The sequence below is a fragment of the Pogona vitticeps genome, chromosome 2 (assembly GCF_051106095.1).
Source record: "Pogona vitticeps strain Pit_001003342236 chromosome 2, PviZW2.1, whole genome shotgun sequence".
In the NCBI taxonomy this organism is placed as follows: domain Eukaryota; kingdom Metazoa; phylum Chordata; class Lepidosauria; order Squamata; family Agamidae; genus Pogona; species Pogona vitticeps.
In genome coordinates, this window is record NC_135784.1 from 16915634 (window position 1) to 16932087 (window position 16454).

General features: G+C 47.5%; 2 protein-coding genes and 1 long non-coding RNA gene across 3 annotated transcripts in view; 1 reads left to right on the plus strand and 2 right to left on the minus strand.

The window, feature by feature from the left end:
* The first annotated feature begins 184 nt into the window (after positions 1-184).
* Positions 185-2193, plus strand: LOC144587471 (uncharacterized). The gene is made up of 2 exons (XR_013542626.1): positions 185-324; positions 770-2193. It is a non-coding gene; the product is annotated as an uncharacterized LOC144587471 (long non-coding RNA).
* A 16-nt stretch (positions 2194-2209) lies between these two features.
* Positions 2210-16454, minus strand: part of LOC110071370 (uncharacterized) — a 29257-nt gene continuing 15012 nt past the window's right edge. Inside the window, 1 exon segment of the mRNA XM_078388204.1 lies at positions 2210-3395. Within this exon segment, the coding sequence (XP_078244330.1) occupies positions 2482-3395 (914 nt within the window). The 3' untranslated portion in view covers positions 2210-2481.
* LOC144587464 (zinc finger and SCAN domain-containing protein 32-like) lies at positions 9611-13069 on the minus strand. Its single transcript, XM_078388192.1, has 3 exons — positions 12824-13069; positions 10349-11203; positions 9611-10065 (listed from the first exon to the last, which is right to left on the minus strand). The coding sequence occupies exons 2-3, from the start codon at positions 10739-10741 to the stop codon at positions 9826-9828; spliced, it is 633 nt and encodes a 210-aa protein (XP_078244318.1). The 5' UTR covers positions 10742-11203; positions 12824-13069; the 3' UTR covers positions 9611-9825.

A 16454-nucleotide genomic window follows, 5' to 3' on the forward strand; every position in this document is an offset into this window, starting at 1 on the left:
TCTCTGCCCCCCCCCCCCGACCTCTCGCTGCCTTCCCAGCCCCAAATCATCTCCAGGCCCTTTTCATGTGGACAACACAGGAAACCTAGGTGCCACCTTGAAGAATAAGTGCATTTTTTTTTTCATTTGGCACAGGCTTTCCTGGACGCTGGCCCCTTTCCTCACACATCTGTGGTTCTTCTGGGCGGCCAGAGAGAAAGACCAGCCACCCCCTCCGAGGGTTCCTGAATCCTTGCCTTTCTCCTCTTTCTGCTACGGCCACTTGGCTACCAAGGAGCTTGACGGAGAAAGGAGAAGAGGCCAGCTCTCGGCTCCACAAAGCAGGTCAGGAGAGTTACACCAGCACCGATTTGTACCCATACACCAGTGGTGTCGAACTGTGGCCCTCCAGATGTTCTTGGCCTTCAACTCCCAGAAATCCTGGCCAGCAGAGGTGGTGGTGAAGGCTTCTGGGAGTTGAAGTCCAAGAACATCTGGAGGGCCACAGTTCGACACCACTGCCATACACCATGTGCGGTGGCCATCCTGCAGCGATGACGAAACACAAGGAAACCCACAGACTAGGACCCTAAGCCTCCCTCTGTTTCTTTCCGGAAGGGGGGAAAAACCACAGGAAGAAACAGGGACAATCTTGTGGAAGGCTCCAGTCCCTCCTGACCCAAGAAATCGCTGGGCTGCCCCTCTTCTGGTCCCCCCCGATGTTTCTACACCGAATCCAACCAGCCCATTCTCAACCCACCTCCTCCCGAACCTCCTTTTCTGTTTACAGGACTTCCCGGCTTTCTCATCCAAGACTGTACAGCTGGGTGAGTCCTACCATTAGACACAAGGAGGAACCATCCCACAAGGAAGAGAACCATCGTGTTGAGTAGGACTCTGAGAGACCGAGGGTCGGTTCGCCGTCGGATCCCGACAGGATAGGATTCCGCACCAGGTTTTCATTTCAAGGTGCCCGTTCAACTCTGCTCCAGGCGTTCAACAATGAATAAATGCAAGGATCAGTACAAGGAAGTATGGAACACAGCTACTAAAGTTAACTTGTGATATTAAGGTTCACAGGGGGTTGACTAATAAGAATTAAATTAGTGATATTTGGCAAGTTTTTGAGCACATATTAATAAAAAGAAAAATTGTGTACCTTCACAAGACTCAATGCAGTTTTGGAAAGGACACTGGGGTTTCCTCAATGGAAAAAAGATCAACTTATCTCCAGTCAACCCGGTGGAAAGAGTGTACTGGTGTGTTTTTTTTAATGTATAGTTTTTTGTTTTGTGTTTACTAAGTTTTCTTTTACTATATTGGATATTCTTTGTTTTGTAGTTTTCTTTATTGATTTAAATAAAAATTTACATAAATTAAAAAAATCTGTGGCTTATATTCCATCAACTATTGCTTAAATAGGGCCGTTGACAGTTTTTTTATTATTATTCAGGCTACACATTACCACCACCACACTGCCACAAGCTGGGTACAGATTTGACTAATCTCGGAAGGACGGAAGGCTGAGTCAAACTCGAACAAGCTGTCAGATCCATAGGTATTGAAAGCTGATTGTACATATGCAAGTAAATGCAAGTACAGTGGTGCCTTGCTAGACAGTTACTCCGCATGACAGTTTTTTCGCTAGATATTGACTTTTTGCGATCGCTATAGCGATTCACAGAACAGTGATTCCTATGGGAGAATTTTGCTGGACAAGGTTTGTTCTCTGCTTCGCAAACCGATTTTCGCTAGACGACGATTTTGACAGCTCCCTCCGTGCTCGCAAACAGGTGTTTTCAGGATCTAAGCTTCGCAAGGCAGCTATTTAAACAGCTGATCGGCGGTTCGCAAAGCGGCTTTCCTATGGCCGATCTTCGCTAGACAACGACGATTCTTCCCCATTGGAACGCATTAAACAGGTTTCAATGCATCCCAATGGGGAAATGCTTTTCGCTAGACAATGATTTCACTAAACAACGATTTCAGTGGAACGGATTATCATCGTCTAACAAGGCACCACTGTAACTGTTTCCCAATTATAACAAAACAAAAGGAGCAATGACATTTGCATTAAGAATAACCAGGACAAGTCAGACAACACCCTTTGATACAGCTAGGTCTTTGCTATCACCTAGCATTATTTCCAGCCTTAAGAAAGGGGAAAAAAGAAGAAAATGTTAAATTGATGCAATAATAGCAGAAAGAGAAAAAGTCACCACAATCTCAATTTCTCTAAGTCTCAATTTGTTTATATCTCTAAAGCAATTAGATTCTAAAGCAATTAGAGGGATTTAAACAGTACAGCTTGACAGAGCTCCATGGTGAAAAACTTAAGACAACACATTTTTTTACCCACTAGTTACAGAAAGGAAACTGCATAGAGTTAAATAAGGAAGTTCAAATACCCTTGAATAGGCTTTAACATTTAAAAGACATGTCTCAACTTTGTCATGAGTTACAAGACATGAATTATGATCTCCCATGCAGATTCTCTGGCGATCAAAAAAGGAATGACTCTTGAGCAAAACATTTCCCTCATTCCTGGCATTTGTACGACTTCTCTCCAGTGTGGATTCTACAGTGTCGCAGAAGGTGTGAATTGCGAGAAAAACATCTCCCACATTCCTGGCATTTGTAGGGTTTCTCTCCAGTGTGGATTCTGTAGTGATCAAGAAGGGGCGATTTGTGAGTAAAACATTTCCCACACTCTCCACATTTGTACGGTTTCTCTCCGGTGTGGACTCCCTGGTGTTTCAAAACGGTTGACCTGTGAGCAAAACGTCTCCCACACTCCTGACATTTGTATGGTTTCTCCCCAGTGTGGACTCTATGGTGTCTCACTAGGGTTAACTTGCAAGAAAAACATTTCTCACATTCCTGGCATTTGTATGGCTTTTCCCCAGTGTGGATTCTCTGGTGATCAAAAAGGTGCGAATTGTCGGAAAAGGATTTCCCACACACCTGACATCTGTACGGTTTCTCTCCGGTGTGGACTCTCTGGTGTCGCAGAAGTTTAGAGTTCTGAGCAAAACTTTTCCCACATTCTTGGCATGCATATGGTTTCTCTCCTGTGTGGACTCTCTGGTGCCTCAGAAGTTTAGAATTGTGAGGAAAACATTTCCCACATTCTTGGCATTTGAATGGTTTATCTCCAGTGTGCATTCTCTGGTGTTCAAGGAGGTGTGAATTGTCAGAGAAACATTTTCCACACTCTTGACATCCGTACGGTTTCTCTCCTGTGTGGACTCTCAGGTGTGTCAGGAGCTTAGAATTGTACGCAAAACATTTCCCACACTCTTGGCATTTGAATGGTTTCTCTCTTCCCTGGACTCTCTGGTGTGTCAGAAAGGCTGAATTATGAGAAAAATATTTTCCATATTCTTGCCATTGATAAGGTTTCTGTCCAGTGTGGTCTCTCCACTGTATAAAAAGGGCTGAAGTGTGATTAAAAGATTTTCCATTCAGCTGGCGTTTGTACAATCTCTGTTCAGCGTGGACACCCTGGTACAGCTCAAGGTAGGGATTCCTGTACAAACATCCCCCAGTTTCCTCATATTGGTATTTCTTTTCTCCTCTGGCAATTATTTCGTGATCTGCAATTTGCAATTCTCTATTAGAACCATTTCCGGATCCTTTTTTCCCGAACATTATGTTTGCAGCGTGGTCCCTGTTGTAAAGTGGAAGTGCCGTCCTTTTTGGAAAATATTGCCCGCACATGGTGTATGGGTACAAATCGGTGCTGGTGTAACTTTCCTGACCTGCAAGAAGAACAAGAAGCATAGAATAGATTGCAAAATGTGACACAAAGAAGCCTCTGGCTCAGGAAAGGAGGTTAAAATGAACGAATGATATCCTGTAAGCTAAAAGAGGAGAGCCTCTCGGTTATAGGGGGGCAGAAGGTAACACACTGGCCCTATATCATCCCTGCCCTGCCCATTTTTGAATACATCTCCCATGTGGTGCTCCTGAATTCTTTCTTTCTCTATTTATAGCAGAGTGTTGCGCAATGGAAAACCATGGGCAGAGACGGAATACAGGCATGCCTCAGTTTACGAATTTAATGCATTCTCTGGGACATTACGTAATGTGAAAAATTCGTTAACCACAACGTGGTTTTCCATAGGAACCAGCGCTATAAACCTCCAGGCGCAATGCATCCTGGGGGAACTTGCTTCGTACTGCGGGGGGGGGGGGGAAGTAAACCAAGGTATTATTTTCAATGGATTTCAGTTTGTAAACTATAAATTACCGTATTTTTCCGTTTACAAGATGCCCCAAAATATGAGACAAACCCCCCCCCCCCAGTTTCTAACCCCAAATTTAAGAAAGCAGGGATCAAAGGGCTTTCCTTTTTGCTAAGCCCCATGCCTTGGCAAAAGGCAAGGAAAGCAGCTGTCAAAGTGACTGCCGCTTTTCCTCGCCTTTTGAGAAGGAGGTTAGCAAAAGGCTAACCTCCGTGCCTTCTCAAAAGGCGAGGGCGCACTGGGTTAGCAAAAAAGGAAGGGAAGCCTTTCCTCCATTTCCTTTGCTAACGACGCCGGAAGAGGCGCCCCAGCACGAGCTGCCTACTGCCTCCACCATGGGAGGGGACAAGGCAGGGGTGATCAAGCAGACGGGGGGGGGAGGCAGCAGCTGGAGCATGTGTGAATCCTCCTTCACCTATGCCTCCTGCTGTCTCTGCCCCTGGAGGGGACGGAGGGGACAAGGCAAAGACTGAGCTGAGTCCCTCAGTCTCGCTGGAGGTGGTGATCAGGCGGGCAGGCTGAAGGCAGGCATCAAGAGGCGCCAGAGCGCGTGTGAATGCTCCTTCGCCTCCGTCTCTGCCTCCTGCTGCTGCTGCTGCCTCGGCCACAGAGGGGACAAGCCGGGAGCTCTGAAAGAGGCAATTGTGCGACAGCGGCAGCAGCAAGAGGTGCCCAAGTGCTCGTGCACGACTGCTTCCTCCTGTTTATAAGACCCTCAATTTTTCCTCTAATTATTTTAGGAAAAAGTGTCGTCTTGTACACTGTAATATATGGCACATTAACCGAGGCATTCGTAAACCGAGGTACTACTGTATAGGCAAAATTTTTAAAAAATACAATCAAAACGCCAAAACTATCAAACTATTTTTGGTCAGAAGTCCTCAGAGCTTGAGACGTGTGTAAAAAATTTCTTCGACTTCAGGGGTCATCTACGAACAGGCTGGATTCAGTGCTGTTTCAGTGCAAAAATCCTGAAATGGAAGGGTTTGCCGGCTACACATCATTGCCTAGGAAACGGCCCGATGTACTCGTAATGCTTTCCCACTCTTCAGGGAGGCACCATTTAGGTCCCTCCGAATGGACTGCAAATTATAATTCCCCAGGATGGAGCCATGACAAGTCAAGCTGTACGAAACCGACACCTCCTTCCTCCCTTCTAAGGAAAACTGGGAGCCCAGGCTTCATTTGTGTCGGCAGGAGAGGAAGGAAATGTGTCCTTCAGAGGGACTGTGACAGGAGAACTAGAACTACTGTGTCTTTTTTGCCACCGCCTCACTCATGTTTGGTCTGGGATCTCCTAGTTCCCTCAGTCCGGGACTTCCCTCGAGGCTCCCTCAGAGAAACCGGGTCTGGTATGAGGTCCGGGAGGGTATGAGGTCTCCTGCCTTGGGCAAGGAGTTGGACTAGAAGACCTCCAAGGTATCTTCCAACCCTACGAGGGTTCTGTGAAACCTTCCAGTGAGAATGAACCTGAACCCATAAGGCCTGTCACCAGGGAAGAGATGCCACGTCCTGTGAACCCTGGAACCTCAACAGACTGATGCTCTAGGATGGTAGCTGACAGCGGCCAAATCAAAGGATAAGGGCAAGTTCCTCCAGTGGCCCACACAAGTAGCTTAGGCAGAAGGTAGAAACCCAACTTGGAGGGAAGGGCTCCTCAAGAGAAAGTCCCTCCTCGTGAGCAGAACGTTCCCTTGGGAGAAAACTCTTGTCTCCTGGGAAAACCAGGACATCCAACATTGCAGCTGAGTCTCTGCCCCAGACAGCCAAAAATTCTACGCCCAGAGAATGGTCAGTTGGAGAACAGGCACTGAACCCTCTGGGTCCTGCTAGTGATGGGGATGTCTTCTCAGGATGGGTGTGGAGGACATTTTTTTTTTACTCTCTTGGTTTGGCTTCTGGGCTTTCTTCTTTAGGGGCAGTATCTCCTGGAGATCAAACTCCCCCTTCCTAATTCTACTCCGGAATGCCCTAACGCTGGGCTGAAAAACCTCTGTCCTTGATCGAGACGAGTTCCTTTTCCATTGTGCTTCACCACCGGCCAGGCTGAGGAGGGCTGACGGGGTCTGGGATTCAGTCCCTTTAGGAGACCCCACAGGAGTTTCCCTAGCCCTGCTTTAAGGACCCACATCCCCATTACCCCTGCTCTGTCTTGGATATTGCTGTTACCGCACTTCGCGTGAACCCGTATAACTCGATCGAGTCAGGAGGTGAGGCTGAGGAGCCTGACGCCGAGGGAGGCCCGGAAGGAAAGGTCAAGAAACCGGGCCTTCTCGGCGGTAGCTCCTCGCCTCTGGAATAACCTTCCTTCGGAGATTCGTGCGGCCTCTTCGCTGGGCGCCTTTAAAAACCAACTGAAAACTTGGATGTTTGTGCAGGCCTTCCCTCCAGCTAATGCTTGATTTTCTTTTTTTTCTTTTTCTCTTTTCTTTTTATATTTTTCCTTTTTCTTTCTTTTCATCTTGAATAACTTTTCTATTGATTGTAAAAATTTTTGCTATATTTTATAAATGGTTATATATGTTGGCAGCCGCCTAGAGTGGTCGTTTGACCAGATAGGCGGGGCATGTGTAAACAAACAAATAAACAAACAAACAAACAAACCAGGGAAACAGGGAGACTTACCGAGGGAGGCCACGATCTGACAATTCTCCTCCATGACTTCCCTGTGGAGGGACCTCTGGTTCGGACCCAGCAGCGCCCACTCCTCCTGGGTGAAGTTCACACTCACCTCCTGAAAGGTCACCTGAACCGGGACGGAAAGAAAACATTTTCCTGCTCACCTTTAAAAGAATCTGATATACAGTCATGCCCCGCTTAACGATTACCCCGTATAATGACGAATCCGCTTCACGAGGATATTTTTGCGATCGCAATTGCGATTGCAAAACGATGTTTTAATGGGGGGTTTTCGCTTTGCGACGATCGGTTCCCTGCTTCGGGAACCGATTCTTCACATTACGACGATCAAAACAGCTGATCGTCGGGTTTTCAAAATGGCCGCCGGCTGTTCAAAATGGCCCCCCGCTGTTTTCTAGGACAGATTCCTCACTTTATAGACACCGAAAATGGCCGCCGTATGGAGGATCTTCGCTGGACGAGCAGGTATTCAGCCCATTGGAACACAATGCGTTTCAATGGGCTTTTTAAATTTCGCTTGACAATGTTTTCGCTCTACAGCAATTTCGCTGGAACGAGTTAACATCGTCAAGTGAGGCACCACTGTAATTTTCAAAGTTAATATAAGATGGCCCAGGGTTCGTGTCTCAGGATTTCAAATGCTGTGGGTGGAACTCACAGTCGGCCTGCAGGAAGTTTCTCTGAACGAGGGGAAGGAGTCCTAAAGGACCCCACCTTCTCTTCAGAGCAGAGGCTGCAAGTCTCTGAATCCCACTTCCTCACCAACCACAGCAGGAGGGAAAGGTCTGGGGCCATTAAGTCCAATTTCCGGAGTTTCCATCAGTAGGTGAGGGAGGGGAATCTTGAAGGACGGAGGGGGACATTTTGCCTCCCTTGGCGACAGGACCGGGGCCAGAAGTGGCCACTTGGGGTCATTGAAGAACGGAAAGAAAAGCAAGAAAATATCAAAGAATGGAAACAATCAGATGGCTTCTATTTTCCAATTTTATCCATGTTCAGGGAGATTTAGAGAGCCCTAAATTGGAAATGGGTGCTTCAGGGACCCTTCCAGGCTGAGGGGGGGGGGGGGAGAAATATGACTTTTGATTTTAAAAGCATTTTATTTTGGAATTTTAAACTTGGGGTGGCTGGCGTCCTCTTAGGGATTGTCTCAGCAAGATACTAAATATTCCCCTTCCTGCTACAGATCCCAAGTGAACAGTCCTTTTGGGTGACTTCGTTAAGGCCTTCTCTTATTCTTTATTTCCCGCCCCCCCAAAAAAACGAGAAGCAGGCAGTCTTCCCAGATACCCTTTGCCCCCTTACCTGATCCAGATCCTCCCCATCACCAAGAAGAAGGGACAACAGGTTTCTCGTCCCAGGCATCGGTTCAGGCCCTGCAGGAGAAAAAAAAATTAAAATCCCATTGATTTGTCTTTTGTATTCAAAACCAAACCCAAAGAGCACTGATTAGATTTTTTCTACATGATGGGACTCATCCCAGTAAAAAGGAGAGGTGTGTGAGATAAGACTGGGTGGGGCGTGTTTGGGGTGTTGGGGTGACCCTTGGGAGACCCATGTCCTCACTTTGAGGCTTCTCTGCCTCACAGGGTTGTTGTTCTAAGGATAAAATTATTATGCAGGGGATGGATCATGTGGATAGAGGGAAGTGCTTTTCCCCCTCTCACACAATACCAGAACCAGGGGAACATCCACTCCAATGGAGTGTGGGGAGAGTGAGGACAGACAAAAGAAAATATTTCTTTCCCCAGTGTGCGGTTAGTCTGTGGAACTCCTTGCCACAGGATGTGATGATGGCATCTAGCCTAGAAGCCTTGAAAAAGGCAATTGGACAGATTCCTGGAGGAAAAGTCCCTCTGCCATTCACTCCCGATCTCTCCCACCCTCCCCAGATCACCCTTAAGATGAACCCAGGGACCCTTTCAGGGAGTCTGAAGAGGAGAGATAAAGTGGATGGATGGAAGCCCTTTTCCCTCTCACGCAATACCTGAGCCAGGGGACATCCACTCCAATGGGAGAGTGAGACCAGACCAAAGAAAAGAGTTCTTGAACCAGTGTGTGGTTAGTCTGTGGAACTCCTTGCCACAGGATGTGGGTGATGACATCTGGCCTAAATACCGGATGCAGGGGAGGGGGATCAGGAGACAGTGATATCTCGTGGGCTCCCAGAGGCATCTGGTGGGGCCCCCTGTGAGATCCGGGGAGATGGACTTAGATAGGCCCTTGGCCTGATCCAGCAGGGCTCTTCTTAGGTTCTTATTAATAAAAATACCATTAGGGTTTGGACCTCCAATTTTTATCTCAAGACAAAGGAGGATGTGCGGGATAGAAACGTCTTTTGTAAATAAATGCATAGGTAAGAATGAGAAAAGAACATTCCAATCGTATCTGGGTGTCAGGACGCTGGAAAGCTAAGTGGTTTTGGTATCTGGTTACAGAACCAGAAGCTGGGATATCAATTCCCCATTGTGCCTCTTTAATGGGCTGGACTCAATGATTGTTGTTGTTGTTGTTTAGTCGTTAAGTCGTGTCTGACTCTTTGTGACCCCATGGACCAGAGCAGTGGTTCTTAACCTTTGTTACTCGGATGCTTTTGAACTGCAACTCCCGGAAACCCCAGTCAGCACAGCTGGTGGTGAAGGCTTCTGAGAGTTGCAGTCCAAAACTCCTGAGTAACCCAAGGTTAAGAACCAGTGGACCAGAGCACGCCAGGCCCACCCATCTTCCACTGCCTCCCGGAGTTCGGTCAAAGACTCAATGATTAGAGGGTATTTAATTCCAAGATAATGATTGTGAAGCTTTCCTGTCTTATTCGTGGTTTGAATTTTGTTGTCCCAGCAACTCTTCGTTTCATCTGGATAAAAATGTTCTTCACAAACAATCTTCTGGGTAAAAACTGAGACACAGAAAATCTTTGGGCATTAAAAAATTAAAACACACTCCTAATCAATAGAAACAGCTAGCGACAACAGATTCCCATCTCTGCCCTAAAGCAGCCCATGCATACCTCACAGCCTCCAGAGAAAGAGATCAGGTATAAAGACATACCCCCTCCCCGACAGGAATACTTACCCTTCAAGGGGGCACTTCCACCGCCATCATCTTCTCCTCCTCTTGGCAGCGTGCTCTGTCTGCTCTCCAATGGTTTCGATTCTGGTGCAAGGAAATCACACCGAACTCTCCCTGGGCGAATGTTGATCTGGTTTAGCAGTGGAAAGTCCAGGCAATGGAATTTGGAAATGGGGGGGAAAAAGAAGGAAAAAAAGGGAGATGTTTTGATGGATGTGGTTCAAATAAGGGCAGGCATAGGAGACTCTCCAGTGTTAATGGGTGGAGAGTTTGGGGATATTCCCCCTCACATTCCCAGTCTCTTAGAAGAAGAGCCCACCATCTCTGGACGTGAGGGAAAATTTACTCCCACACAGCAAGGGCCACATGCCCACCAACCCTGTTTCACTGTCACCAGGAAGAAATGCTCTCACCTTCTGCTCTTCTTGCCTCTTTTCCTCAGCTTGACTCAGGAGGAAGCCTTCAGCCAGGGCCACCGCCTGGGAACTGGTCTCCGCTCCACATTCCCTCACCCAGGTGGACATCTCTGAGGGGAGGATGGACAGGAACTGCTCCAGAATCACCAGGTCCAGGATCTCAGCTTTTGAGTGCCTTTCTGGCTTCAGCCACTGATGGCAAAGATGATGAAGTCGGGCGCAAACCTCACGGGGCCCCTCCGCCTCATCGTAAGAGAATCGCCGGAAGCGCTGGTGGTGTCCATCTGAGCTGACAAGGTTGTCGTCCAGAACCTTCTTCCTCTTTCCTTCCAACAATTCCACACGCCTTCCACTCTGGACAGTTTGGAGGTCTCTTTCTGCTTCACCCATCTTTAATCTGTCTTCCCAGGAAGCTTCCAATGGAGTCAAAAGATACTTCCCACCCCCCACCCCCAAATTTTCTCTCCAGGCAAGAACTACGTGCTCATGACCTGATACGAAAATCCTGCAAAATCAAGATTTTTTCCCCCAACAATAATTAAATCATTCTTGTGAATGCAAAATGTGGGCAGGCAGGGAAATGGCAAGCAGAAAAAAAACAAGAAATGACAGACCCAGTTTCCTTGACAACTGCTGGATGAGATGGGTCCCTTCCAGCTCTGCAGTTCCAAGATGAGTATCACACCATGATCATCCTCACAAGTTGTTCATGCAATTCAGATGTAAGGCAAACTCTTCAGGGGTGTTGATGACAGAGTTGACTTAGCCGCGGATCCACCCTTCTCTTCTTCCAAGGATGAACAGGGATCATGTAGAAAAACGTGCCCGAGACCACACAGGCAGGCTCTCCTCCTGAGAGGAATAAGGTGTGTCAGTGCAAAATTAAAAATCACAACCTTTGACTCCACAGCCAGGAACTCAAAGGGACTCAGCATTCGTTTTTTGGTTGTTTAGTCGTGTCCGACTCTTCGTGACCCCCATGGACCAGAGCACGCCAGGCCCTCCTGTCTTCCACTGCCTCCCGGAGTTGGGTCAAATTTGTTCACCTTGCTCCAACTGTTGTTTAAAGGAAACTGCACTAACTCCTTGGCCTCTAACTCTTAATGAGCCCAACACAGAGATAAACCCTTGAGATTCTGGTGTGCCTTGTACAGCTGTGTTTTGCTGTAATATTCAGATTTTTTTTAAAAGCCCAAGTATTTTATTTTCTCTGATTTCGAATGTTGGGCTGCCTGGTAGAAGGAGGAGGCTGGACTGCCGACCCCAGGTGCTGGAAGAGAGGCAGCCCCTTTCCTCCTTCCTCTCCTCTTCCCCTGTTTTGGGGCTGGGCAAGTGCGGATCATCCCCCCCCCCTGCTTCCCCCAAATTACATCCAAAGGAGCTCTCGTTCGCCATCAAAAGGAGCCTGAGAGGAGGAGTAGAGCCTAGCATCCAAGAGCATCTCTGGGAAAGCCCTCTGGGGGGGGGATCACGTGACTCTTGGCATCAGACAGCAACATCCCTTAGGTGGACCTTCCTGGTGTGTGTGTGTGTGTGTGTGTGTGTGTGTGTGTGTGTGTGTGTTTGTGTGTGTGTGTGTGTGTGTGTGTGTGTAGAAAAAAAAACCCAACCCCCCCAGATCTCCCCACAGCCACCCCCTTCCCAGATCAGTCCTGAAGATGATGGATTCACCCTCCTCCTCCCCACCCTGCCCTGGCATGGAGATCCTGCAGAGGGAAAATACGAGGAAGTCCTGTTTCCTTCTGGAGGGGCAGGGAGGAAGGGAGGCAAAACGGTGCAGAGGAGGCCTCTGTGGGGAGGGGGGGAGAGCTCTCCCCACATCCCATAATCCCCTTCTGGAATTGATGCATTGAACCCCCAGGGAGGACCTGGAGAAGGAAACCTCCCGCCCCACAGCCCGCAGGTTTGGCTGTTCAGACAACCAGGATCTTTTCCTCCCTCCTGGCTTGGAAGGAAAGGGATCCAGTCCTTCCTGGCCCAGGAAATCTCTTGGTTGACCTTTTTTTTTTATTCCCGATCTTTCTCCCCCAAATCCAACCAGCCATTCATTCCCCACCCACCTTCTCCCTCGGACCTCCTTCTCCATTTGCAGGACTTTGGAAGGATCCCTTTGGAGGCTCCGGAGGCCCCCCCAAATTTATCTAGGAGGAGAAAGGTCGGAGGCGTCTTTTGAATAAGAGTTAGGTTAGAAATGGAGAATTATAAAAGGTATTAATCTAGGAGGAGAAGGATCAGAGACCTCTGCTAAATCGGATTTAGGTTGTAATTGAGGAGTTTTATCTATTTATTTATTTCATTTTTTTTAACCCAGGGGTTCAATGCATCTTTCTCTTTGGAAAAAAAACACCCCAGGCAGCTTGCAACAACGGAGGACAATATTCAAAGTTGGAAACAGTGCGCATACAAGGGTGGTTAGCATCATTAAAATACGATATTCAAAAATGAGGAACAATGAACGAGCAGGAATCTTACATCACTTAACACGCCATATTAAGGCAAAGATCAATAAGGAGACATTTAAAAATAATGTCACTCTGAGAAATGGAGAACACAAGCAGTACGAACAATCCCAGTCAAAGCAGTCAGTCATACGTAAACCATCCAACCCTGTCTCTGGGCTCCCCCGGGCGGACTCTGGGAAGGCGATCTCCGTAGGAAGGCTCAAGTCCCCTTGGATGAACCAAAGTCCCTGTTTCCCTCCGGAAGAAGAAAAAAAGGGGACACTTTTGCGCAAGGGGACACTTCCTGTGGAGGACTCGCCAGCTCTTTTCCCCTCTAGGACTCGAAACTCGTATCCATTTAACCCTTAAGTAGGGCAATAGGAAAGAAAGCACCCCTTGCCACGATTTACGTATTGGTTGCTCAGGCAACCGGGATCTCTTCCTCCCTCCTGGCTTGGAGGGAAAGGGATCCAGTCCTTCCTGGCCCAGGAAATCTCTTGGCTATCCTCCTTTTTTCCCTTCTAGATCTTTCTGCCCCAAATCCAACCAGCCATTCATTCCCCACCAACCTTCTCCCTCGACCTCCTTCTCCATTTGCAGGACTTTGGAAGGATCCCTTTGGAGGCTCCTTTTGAAGCCCAGATCTTTAGGAGGAGAAGGATCAGAGGCGTCTTTGGAATCAGAGTTAGGTTATAAATGGAGAATTTATAAAAGGTAGTTTCAAAAACAGAAGAGCTCATCAAGTCTTCTTGGTCTTCTTCAAGTCTTCCAAGGAGACTCCATCTGAAGTCCTCCCGTCTAGTGAATTGTGTCTCATAGATCTGGAACGCCTTCCAAGTCTTCAAGCCATCAGGCTTCATCACACTGTGGCAAAGGACTGAAGGAAGCGGCTTGATAGAACCTCTTCAGTCAGTCTTTTGCCAGGCATCATGCCAATGAAAATCACTTGCCCCAGTACGTGATGTGACAGATGTGGTCTCTTATGCGGGTTAAGCAGAGCGGGGTCCCCTCACCCCTCAGCCACCCAGCCCTCCTTCTGCCTGGATGGATGATGTCCAGAGGGTCTGCACGCTGGTGGTCGGGAAAAGCCTCCCATGGCCGTTGGCCCTTCCCTTGCACACGCCGAGTCCCTTACTCCTCCTTGGTGTTCAGGACAAAAGCACACAAGCAGGTGGTTGTTTCTGGTGTGCAAGTCAACCCTGCATAAAACTCAAAACAACCCAAAAGGTTTCAAAATCTCCAGGCATCTTCAGAGACTGAGTCTAGAACCATCAAACCCTTACAGGTGTTGAAATGAACCACAGCTTGACTAGAACTTTTGTCCGTTCATTGAATAGCAAAAGTAGGAAAGCATAAGAGCTTGACAAAAGTTTCAGCAGTGACTACAAAAACCATCCTCAGGTAGCCTACACAATGTTTACAGAGCTCAAGGCATGGTGGGGCTTTCCCACAGAAAATAAGACTCGTCCAGCCGAGCAGTACAGTACTTGCAAGCGCATACAGAGTTCTCCATAGCATAGTGTGGACATGCTAAGTCAGGATGATGACCATTCATGATGATGATGGTTCTTTTAATTAACTACCTCCCTTACATCCTTCTTCATCCCTCAGTTCACAGCTTCTTGGGTTCCACCAATCACGTGGCTTCTTTCAATGTTAAAGACTCGGTCTTAACTCCATAGCCCATAATTCCTTCAGATGAGGTTTGACCAGATATGATTCGAAGTTATTCAAAGATGCAATTTATTTCAATATTTATTTAAATTGCAGCAGAGAAACACAGTAATATCCATGAAATGAAGGCACAATATAGAAGAAATTAGGAAAAAAAAAACCCAACACAGTGCTATAAGGAAATGAGTGTAAAGTGGAATAGGCTGTATTAAACTATCGGATGAAATTACAGTTATGCAAAATTAGCCAGAGTTAACCCTTTTGTAAAATACAAATATGCCCCTAACCTTCCACCAGCTCTCTTCTTGAAGCTCACGGTGTTTAAGCAATCTTTGACCTTGAGGCTGAGTAAGAAAGATTTAGCTCTCTCTATTCCAAGGAACAGGTTCCTGAAGATTTTTTAAAAATCTGCAGGAGAACTGGTCCATGAGTGGGTAAGAAAAAAGCCATGTGCTCTCAAACATATCATTCATAGTTTGCATTCGGTTGTTCCAGCTGTTTCTCATGTAATTTGGAGAAAAGGGCACAAATTGAGAAATCTTTGAGAGCTGAAAATTAAAACACTTCTGAACTACAGAAAAGGTGGATGACGAAATACTCTTATCTTTTCAAAACACAGTGGGAGAGAAAAGCAGCCTGGGATTCCCTCACCTACTCTAGAGAAAAGACATTGAGTTTAGACACACACACCTCTCTGCAGTGGGAATCCTTACCCTTTAAGGGGGCACCTCTATCACCATCATGTTCTTCCCCTCTGGGGAAAACACTCTTGTCTTCTGTCGGACTGAGGTTTTTCTATTGCATGGAAACCACACTGGACTTCTAGTGAGTTTTTTAATCTAATGTTGCAGTTGAGGGTCCAAACGATGAAATTCGGATATGGAAAAGGGGGAAAAAAAGATAGAAATATTGGCAGACAAAGATGGGGATAGTAGATATCTCTCCATCAGCAATGGGTGAAGAGTTTTGGTGGTGGCGCTGTGGGCTAAACCGCAGAAGCCTGTGCTGCAGGATCAGAAGACCAAGCAGTTGTAAGATCGAATCCACGCAACGGAGTGAGCGCCCGTCACTTGTCCCAGCTCCCGCCAACCTAGTGGTTCGAAAGCATGCAAATGCAAGTAGATAAATAGGGACCACCTCGGTGAGAAGGTAACAGCGTTCTGTGTCTAAGTCGCACTGGCCATGTGACCACGGAAGACTGTCTTCGGACAAACGCTGGCTCTATGGCTTGGAAACGGGGATGAGCACCGCCCCCTAGAGTCGAACACGACTGGACAAAAATTGTCATGGGGAACCTTTACCTTTACAACAAACCTCTAGAATTTTTCGGCATATATTCCCCTGTGCCTACTGAGGCCATACTCTTCCACCCCTGGTTCATAGTCACCAGGAGGAAATACTCTCTCTCGCCTTCTGCTCTTCCTGCCTCTTCTCCTCTGCCTGGCTCAGGAGGAAGCCTTCGGCCAGGGCCACCGCCTGGGAACTGGTTTATGCTCCACATTCCCTCACCCAGGTGGACATCTCCAGGGGAAGGATGGCCAGGAACTGCTCCAGGATCATCAGGTCCAGGATCTCAGCTTTTGTGTGCCTTTCTGGTTTCAGCCATTGATGGCAAAGATTGTGGAGTTTGGTGCAAACCTCACGGAGCCCCTCTGTCTCCTTGTAGAAGTGTCTGAAGCACTGACACTGCTCCTGTGAGCTGCCAAGGTGCACATCCAGGCCATCCCGGCTCCTTCTTTCCCACAACCCTGCACTCCTTCCACTCTGCATCCTATGGAGGTCTCTTCCTGCTCCAATGCCAGCCAAGTCTTCCTCCTCCATCTTCAATCTGCCCTGTAAGGAAGCTCCCAATGGCATCAAAGTAGACTTAGCCTCAAATTCTCTCTCCGGACAAAGACTGGACGATCCGGCCTTGCTAGTGAGCCTCGGCAAGATGAAGACGTTGTTCTGCTAATGCTTATTAGCAGGTGGGTAAAAGCCAAATGTGG